The sequence below is a fragment of the Myotis daubentonii genome, chromosome 4 (assembly GCF_963259705.1).
Source record: "Myotis daubentonii chromosome 4, mMyoDau2.1, whole genome shotgun sequence".
NCBI lineage: Eukaryota > Metazoa > Chordata > Mammalia > Chiroptera > Vespertilionidae > Myotis > Myotis daubentonii.
The window spans coordinates 13,731,080-13,740,047 of NC_081843.1; the positions used below are offsets into that span (position 1 = coordinate 13,731,080).

General features: G+C 56.5%; 1 protein-coding gene across 1 annotated transcript; it reads right to left on the minus strand.

Moving 5' to 3' along the window:
- Nucleotides 1-3,884: 3,884 nt before the first annotated feature.
- On the minus strand, nt 3,885-8,968 carry PTX4 (pentraxin 4). The gene is made up of 3 exons (XM_059691821.1): nt 7,823-8,968; nt 6,455-7,076; nt 3,885-4,711 (listed from the first exon to the last, which is right to left on the minus strand). The coding sequence occupies exons 1-3, from the start codon at nt 7,961-7,963 to the stop codon at nt 4,071-4,073; spliced, it is 1,404 nt and encodes a 467-aa protein (XP_059547804.1). The 5' UTR covers nt 7,964-8,968; the 3' UTR covers nt 3,885-4,070.

The window sequence follows — 8,968 nt, forward strand, 5'->3', positions numbered from 1 at the left end:
TAAAATTTAATTTATTTAAGGTAAAGGGATTGGGAGATGGGGAGAACCAAAGGGAAGGGCTACACAGCACTGAGCCAAAGGGCATTGGGTCCAGGGTGGCAGCAAAAACATACTTAGGACAGTGACACAAGGAAGGGCATAGAAGAAGCAACAGGAGAGCCTAGGCTGGGTTGCCTCGGCTCACTGGGAAGTCAGAGAAAAGGGGACCTTGGAGAGAGGCTCACAGGGTTTGTCCAGGATGAGCTGCCACTGCCCACTGCTCCTCTGGTTGCAAGTCTCATGGGTCCCTTAGAGGTTGGGGGTATGTGCCTGTGGAGGGTGGGAGGGGCGGGGAGAAGAGAGGACAGGGAATGGCACTGGTGTGCTCCTTGGAGGGAGAGCACGCACTGGGTCCTTTGTCCTGCGCACGTTTCTCTCTCTCTTGCAGGTAGAAATTTGAGGGGAGGACTCAGGGGAGGACTTCATAGAATATTCATCAGCTTTCCAGGTGTGCTTCAGGGTTGTGGTCTCCACTGATTGGTCGGTGCCAGGAAAGGGGGTCATTAGTCAATGTAACTGGTCCTGAGGCAGGCAAGGTGTCACTTACCTGGTTTTGCTGCTTTTCTGGGCCTGGAGCTGAAATACAACTGAGGCCTAGATGTTATCTTTAGGGAGGAAAAGGCCAGGGGGTGTAAACGGCCTGATCAGCGATATGAAACATCAGAGGTCCAAACTGCATGGCCAGTGACATGCTCGGGGAGGATAGGTTACCCGGGGTGGGGTTCTTGTTTCCCCAGTTTTGCCCCTTGCGAGGCATCTGGGGCTTTCTGCCCTGGTGAGTTTCTGTGCCTGGCCCATCGTCCTTGTTCTGCTCATGTCTATCTAACAGTTTTTTAGAGTCTCTGAGGCTGGGAAGATAAAGGAGCCCTTCCTACTATTTCAAAATTTAAAATCAAATCAAAACTAAAACCAAAATAAGAGGAAGGAGGTCCAACCGGGCTGTAAATTTCCCCCATGACTGTTGGGCAACACTTTTTAGGAAATACTAAAAACAACGTTCTTTCAAAAAAGGTGTTTCCTCATTAGTATGACCTGCCTTTGCCCCTTCTAGTGATGGTGTCTAGAGTGCTGGCCCCCATTAGTGCACGAGGGCACAAAGGCTGGGAAGGGAAGCTGGTTCACACAAGGCCCTGAGCAGCAGGCAGGGTTGGACCTGGCTGGCTGGCTGGCTGACGTGAGTGGCTGCGTGTGGTTTGTATGAAGGCATCCAGGCAGGCAAAAGAGCTGAGCAGAGCACGGTGTGTGTGTGTGTGTGTGTGTGTGTGTGTGTGTGTGTGTGTGTGTGTGTGTGTGTGATGAGAACAGTCCCTGGAATGACAGGCTTGTGCGGGAAGAGTGGACCATCCCTGTGGCTCAACATGGCAGGGCTGGTCCCAAAGGTCGCCCCTGTCAGACAGGTGAGGAGCCTGAACTTGTCCTTCTGCTGGACAAGGGCCCTTGCAGAGGACAAACGGGCCAGGGTAGGAAAGGCGGGGGAAGGGAACGCCTGGCCTAGGCATCATCAGACCCGGCTCCCACCGCAGGAGGAGGGGGGCTGTGGGTCCTCCTGTCCTCCTTACCCAGGAACCCAACAAACTCGGGTCAAAGGTGAGATGTGATGGAATTAGAGGTGGACGTGGCTCATGCCTCGAAATGCACATGGACTTTGCTGCTGACCCCACAGGAATGGTGGGTCACGTGAGACCATCAGACTCCTCCGCTCCAAAACCTGGACAGTCTCTCCTTGTCCCGTGGGGCAGAGCCCAGACTCCTCAGCCGGACAGGCCAATCCGTATCAAATCCCCAGCCACCTGAGCTCCCTCCACGCTGTCTCGGCCCCCACTCCCAGCCCTTGCCACAGCCACTTTGCACGCTTCGACGGCCCCATCCCCACTAAATGTCCCAAATGCACAGCCCAGGGTGAATACCCCCTCCACCAAATTCCCATGGTTTTAGGGTCTTCAGACATGCAGCAAAATGCTGCTGTGAAGGGTGACATTATAAGCCCCCGCAGCATTATAAGCCCCCGAAAGCAGGGGAGGGGTGGGATGAAATGCCCTGTATGATCTTTTAATGCTGCGGACCTTTTGTTCCTGGGGAAATAGTAATCAAACTGCCAGTCGTCCCAAAGGAAAGATGTCATCCCACCTCCCTTAACACCAGACTGGGATGGAGTAAGGGCTCCAGAAAAGGCCAGAGGAGACGGGTGTGTCCTGGGTCGGTGCAAAGGGAAGCAGAAGCCAGTGACCCAGGGGGCCTTCACGTGGCCACCCAGGGGGTTTCCAGTTCTAGATGCCTTCTCTGACCTTGACTCATGAAAGGTGGCGTTGCGGGGGGGGAGGGGCATGGAGTTGAGGGGGGTTTGGAGACTCCGGGCTAAGTCAGCTGAAGGCCTGGAATTGCTGGGACCACAAGGAGCTCTGCAGGGATAGGAACCCTAAGGGACCCAAGGGACTAATTTAGGGCACCTCCCCAGGGAGAGGAGGTGCATTTGGGTCTTCTTGGGGGGAATTTCCAATATTATAGGGTTACTTTACAATGCACTGAAACGTAAAGTAAGCCATGCCTCCTATTCTAATGGTGAAGACATTTTTTTTAAAAATGTACAACCAGATTCTACAAAAGAAAAAGTTACGCAAAAGACAGATAACCTCAAGTGTTGGTAAGAGTGCGGAGAAATGGGAGCCTTCATATATTGCTGGTGGGAATGTCAAATGATAACAGCCACTTTGGAAACCAGTTTGGCGGTTTCTTTAAAAGTTTAGACATGAATGGACCATATAACCCAGCAATTCTATTCCTAGGTATCCACTCAAGATACATAAAAATACATATCTAGACAAAGACTCATACGAGAATGTGCATAGCAGCTTTATTCACAATAGCCCCAAACTGGGAACAATCCAAATAGCCATCAATTGCTGAATGGATAAGCAAAACTGGCCCAACGCCGTAGGATGTTATTGAGCCATAGGAAGGAACGAAGCACTGACGCACGCACGACAAGACGAATGAACCTGGAGAACGTTTGCTGAGTGAAAGAAGCCAGACTCACCAGGACAACTCCTGCAGGATTCCATTTATTTGAAATGTCCACAGACGCAGAAGCATATCAGGGGTTTCCAGAGCTGGGGGGAAGGGGCTGGCTAGAGTCAGGAGTGACCACTAATTGGCATGATTTTTTCCGGGGGGGGGGGGAGCCACAGAAATGTCCTAAAACTGGATTGTGGTGATGATGGCATAATTTGGAAAATTTACTAAATATCTTTGAGCCGTACGCTTCAAATTAGTGGATTTTATAGTATGCGATTCTACCCCAATACAGTTGCTTTATTTAAAAGCATTTCCCGTCCATCGTGTTTATTTCTGAATAGACTGTGCTGCTTGCAGGGCCGCTATCCTGGAGGCTTAGGTAACCTCAACAGCCATCACAGGACCTTGAGGGAACCCCCAGGGCTTCCCGTGAATGGGGGGCTGTGGTGTTGGGGGCCTGGCAATGAATTCTCTGGCCCTTTTCCTGAGGCTTTGGAACAAGGACCAGCAAAGGGAAACTTCCATAGCCACCTTGAGAGACGGCGATGACAGTCCACATGCTGCCCATGCAGTTTTGGGGGAAACAGTTCTCCCCGGAAGCTGCCTGAATGGGAGCGAGCCCACGCCCTGAGGAGAGGCCCCGTGGGAGCCCCGCTCTCCCATCGGCCTGGTCCGGCCTTGTTAAAACCACGGCACACCACACAGGGGGCAACTGTAAGGATGCTGCCGCAAGGGAAAGAATGCAATTCTTAGGGACCCTGACTCGTGTCTCTGCCCGCCGCCCTCTCTCCCCCGCCCGGTTCCTTTGTCTCCCCACCCATGGGATGCCCACATTCTATGTTAGGTGCCAGGTGTGCCTGGCCCAGTGGCAGCATCCTGCCCCTCGCTCCCCAGTCTGGGTGGGGACCCTCCGTGGAGTGTGCTGGGGTCAGGGATGGCTGAGCACAGCTGGAGACTTGCTCCTCTTGCCAGCCCAGAGCATGACCACAGCTCCTGGGGGGAGAGGGGGGGGTGATACCTCATGGGCAGAGCTCGAGGCAGGTGCAGTTCACCCTCTGCACAAATCCACCTACCAGGGCAGCATTGGCCAGTATCAGGATGGCACCTGGCGGGAGCTCCTTGCCAGTGGCAAGGTGTGAGACCTCCCCGGGGACCAGCGCTCGGTCCCAAATGGCTAGGCCAGCGATGCTTCCCACGAAGGCCTCAGAGCCATCAAACCCACCCCCTAGGCTGTCTTGCTCCTGGCCCAGCACCAGGGAGCCCCCGGGGGGGATCTCATAGCCCTCCCTGAAGCGGGAGCCGGTGGCGACCAGCCTGCGGTCCACGTGGAGCCAGTACCTGCCCAGGAGGGACGTCCAGATGACGCACACGTGGTGCCACTGGCCGTCCAGCAGCGGCTGCAGAGGGAGCTCCCTGAAGGCCGGGTCTCCAATCACAAAGTGGATGGAGCCAGGGGCCAGCGAGTCGCGGCCGTGCAGCACCAGCTTGTTGTCATTCTCGGCGGTGGCGTAGGAGAGGAGGGTGCCCAGGTGGCCCGAGGCTGTCCGGACCCAGCTGCAGACAGACAGGGCCCGCAGGCCCGCCAGGAAGCCGGGGCGGAGGAAGACCACGTTCTCAGTGGAGGTGTTTGGGAAGACGAGTGCGGGGCCCACGTTGCAGACTGGAAAGAGGGGGTGGGGAGAGTCAGCTCCTGCACCACCAGGTCACCCAGAAACACCCAGAAGCTTCCAGAAACATACATGCTACGGGCTTTTCCCTTGCACCACGCAGGCGGGCCTAAGACCCTGGCTGTTACCAGGCACTAACTGTGAGGGTTGCGTCTCACTGTCTGACAGGCAGGAACACGGAGAGCCAGGCAGGCATGTGCCTTGCTAGGGAGCAGGCCTGCGCCCACACTCCTCACCACGAGGGAGCCTCTGTATGAGTTTCCTGTCGCTGCTGCAATGATTCTCCATAAACTCAGTGGCTCAAAACAACACAGATTTTGTACCTTATAGTCCTGGAGGTCAGGTCTCACTGGGCTAGAATCACGGTGTTGGCAGAGCTGGTTCCTTCGGGAGGACTCAGGGACAAGCCCTTTCCTGCCCTTTCCAGCCTCTAGAGATGCCCACATTCATGGCTCATGGCCCTTCCTCCATCTTCAAAGCATATCCCTCTGTCCTCTGCTTCTGTTGCCCGACCCTCCTCTGACCCTGATGCTCCCACCTCCCTCTATAAGGAACGCTGTGATGACCCTGGGCCCACGCCATAAGCCAGGATCAGCTCCCATCTTAAAATCACATCTGCACAGTCCTCTTTGCCACATGAGGTGACATATCCACAGGGTCCCAGCATCAGGACATGGACGTCTTTGGGGGCCACCATCCTGCCCACCAGATTCCTGCCAGGTCTGTCTGTCTGTCTGTGTGGGAGGGGTGGGGGGACGGGGCGGGAGGAGCAGGGTAGCCTCTAGTTGCTGCACCTGGTCTGAAGTTCTGATTGGCAGGCTGGGGGCGGAACCTGGAAAAATGCTTTCCTAGACCCATCATCCCATTGAGTTTGAGGATGGAGGGCCTCCTGTGGCTGGCCTCCAGCTCCTCTCTCCACCTCGGGGGCTCCTGTCATAATCTAGGGCAGTGGTTCTCAACCAGAGGTGACTGCGCCCCAGGGTACATCTAGCAGGGTCTGCACAGCGTTTTGGTTGTCAAATCTACAGCCTCCATTTCCGAGAGGCCAGCGGGTTGATCCTGTCCTACTGGCGAGGCCACCAGCATGCCCAGATGAAGGGAACCCTGATTCCGAGGAAGGGGACCCAGAGGCTGCTAACCAAGGCAGCAGAAGCCACCAGGTAAAAATGCAAGTGAAAGATAGAGGGGCACCAGTGGGTGGAGGCCGGGGTGCTGCTGAACACCCTGCAATGCCTGGGGCAGCCCCACAACGAAGGACCGCCTCGCCCCAAATGTCAGTAGTGCTTCGGTCGAAAAGCCCTCACCTGGGGAATCAGAACTGGCTTTTCAAAGGCCCGGGCCCTCCACGGGCGGGCACAAGCCCCACGAGGTGCCAGCTGAGCCAGGCCCTGCAGAGGCTCGTGCGGCGAGAGTTGGGAGCATCGGTGGGATCCCGCCAGCCCTAATGAGGCCAACCTCGGCCATGGAGTGGCATGTGCTGACGCCAGGCAGCACCCCGTGTGTGCATTCACCCCTCATGCCCAGGCCAAGGGGTGCCCTGACCTGCTGGGGACCTACAGGCTGGCTGTCACCCGGATGGCCCCTTTCTTCTGGGACGGGGTATATGGGGCGTGAGCCAGTGTTCCCTCCACACAGAACAGGGGAGAGGCTCATTGGAGGGGATGAGCAGCCTAACTCCTTAGTTAGCGAGAGGGAAAGTGGAGGTGGATAAGGGAAGGCAGGCCCAGGAGACTTACCTTCTCCCAGTCTCTCAGGGCGCCGTGCCCACTGGCTGTCTGGGCCTGGCGGCTCCCGCGTCCCCTGGAGATGGCCAGCAAAATCCCGAGGTAGGTCCGGGGGCTCAGGCGAAGTTCTGAGCGCCTGCCTGCCCTCCTGCAGCTTCGGGGAGCTTTGGCTTGGCAGCGCAGGCCGGGCAGGGGGTGTGGTGCCAGGGCAAGCCACAGGAAGCCACTCCTTGAGAGCCTCCAGCCTGGCGCCCTGGCTCTGGACAACGTGCGTCAGGCGAGCCAGCGTGTCCTGCAGGGCTCGCATGTCCAGGGTCAGGCTAGACAGTGCCTCCCTCTGCGCCGCCTGCTCCCTCCTCTCCTGGGTGAGCTGCTGGCTCCTCTCCCTCAGGGCGACACCCAAGGCCAGCAGCCGGGAGTCCACCTTCCGGCTTCTGCGCTGTGTCTTCCGAATCCAGGTCTTGAGGTGGCCCAGGTCGCCCTGCACAGTGGCCTGCGACTGGTTGACTGCCAGAGCCAAGGCCTGGCTCTCCTGGGCCAAGCTCTGGAACCGGGCGTCGATGTTGTAGGACAGGTTGTAGTTGCTGGCGATGGCCTGCAGGTGTGTTAGGGTCACCTCCTGGAACCTCCGGAACTGCAGAGGCACACAGCAGCCTTGGGGGCAGGGCCCGGGAGGGCTCCGAACAAGCCTTCCCTGCCCCGCTTCTGTGGTGCCTACCCATGGCTGGCCAGTCACATGACCAGCCCCCTCCCAGCTGAGTTCAGGGAGGAGGGGGGACCAGCTTCAAGTCACTCGGCAGCACTGTGTTGGGTGAGGGCTTCCGGCCACCAGCCTGGTCCCCCACTCTTCACCCCTGACCCTCGGGGTCCTCCCTGTGAGTGGACGGACACCGGGATGGGCCGAGTGAACTGCTTATGAGGGTCAAGTGGGGAGCACTTGAGGCAGGCCTGGTCCATGCAGGGCGGGGAACCGGCTACAGGCCGCATGGGAGTGTCTGCTCCACGATGGACTGATGGGCCGAAGACCTCACCCGCATGCCCAGTGTTGCCACCTCATCCGCTCCCCTGCCCCGTCTTTCCCCCTCCCCCCTGCACAGATCCAGCGGCCTGGATGCACCCTTGGGGGCTTCCTACCCCCTCCCAGCCTCTGACTCTCACCCAGCCCTCATGTGTCAGAACCCTTACTTGTCCACAGAATCTGTCTGGGAAACCTTTCTGCTGGTTTCCAGCTATCGGTGAAAATAACATCAGCTGCTAAAAAGAACTACAAACTCCACGCCTGTGTCGTCCATACTTCTCCATTTCTGTAAAGTCTGTCCTTCCCGTTGCCAATTAAAAAACCCCAACAAAAACCACCTGCCCTGCATGGCGGGTGTTTACCTGTTCCTCCAGTCTGCGGAGCCTCTCGAAAAACGGTTTTCTTTGCCCCGTAGGCCCGGCTTCCTGCAACAAAGCTCCATGCAGGTATACGGGCACAAAAATAAGCAAGAAAGACAGGGTCGTCCTTCCGGGGCAGCCCATTCTGAGAAGAGCCGTGGGAGTTGCCACCAACCTGTAGGATGCTGCTGCCTGCCTTGTGCTCCTGCCTCAGCCTATGCTGCCTCCAGCTCTCGGTGGAGAAATTTTCCTTTCTTGACTCTGGCTGGGAGTCAGGTACTTCCTGCCACCAAATGAAAGGCATTTGCCTCCCAGCCCACGGGCTTGGGAGATTCAGAGGTTCCCAAGGAGACAAGCTTAAAACAGATGCAGTTTCTTTGGAAAATAATTCTATGGGGTGAAAGCCCTGGTCCGGCTGGCTTGGCAGCGGCCAGGGGTGATTGCTTTAGCAGGAGCACAGGGACTCATGTTCCCACCAAGAGGAAGTTGAAGCAGGACAGAGAACCTGGCTGGGGCCAGGGGATCCTTGGATCCAAGTCTGTAGTGGGCCCAGCACCGCACCATGCACAGAGCATCCTGTGAGGACATCTCTCCCTCGAGGAAGACAAAGGACATGGGAGTGGGAGCCACCGTAATTTATTTTGGGAACAGGTTGTGTAGTGGGCTGAATGGTGACCCCCAAAATGTAGGTCCAAGTCTTAACCTCTATACTTGTGAATGGGACCTTATTTGGAAAACGGTCTTTGCAGAAGTACGTAGTCCCCCTTATCTGTCACCCTGGTTCCTCTCTCCTGCTTACTGCGAAAGCTCAGCCAAGCATCACCAGACACTTGGAAACCTCTGAAAAGAGTGACAGAAATCTGCCCAAACAGTAAAGGAACCCAGGAGACAATGCAGAGGGCCAAGGAAAAGCTCAAGAAGGTTCTAATCAATACCCTTAGAAAAATAAGAAAGGCTTTGTGTCCACAAGGCAAGTAATGAATGCTACAAAAAAATGGAATCAGAAAGGAAGCTGCTCTTGAAAGGAAAAACTATGATGCCCAGCTAGCGTGGCTCAGGGGTTGAGCGTGGACCTATGAACCAGGAGGTCTCAGTTCGATTCCCGGTCAGGGCACATGCCCGGGTTGTGGGCTTGATCCCTAGTGTGGG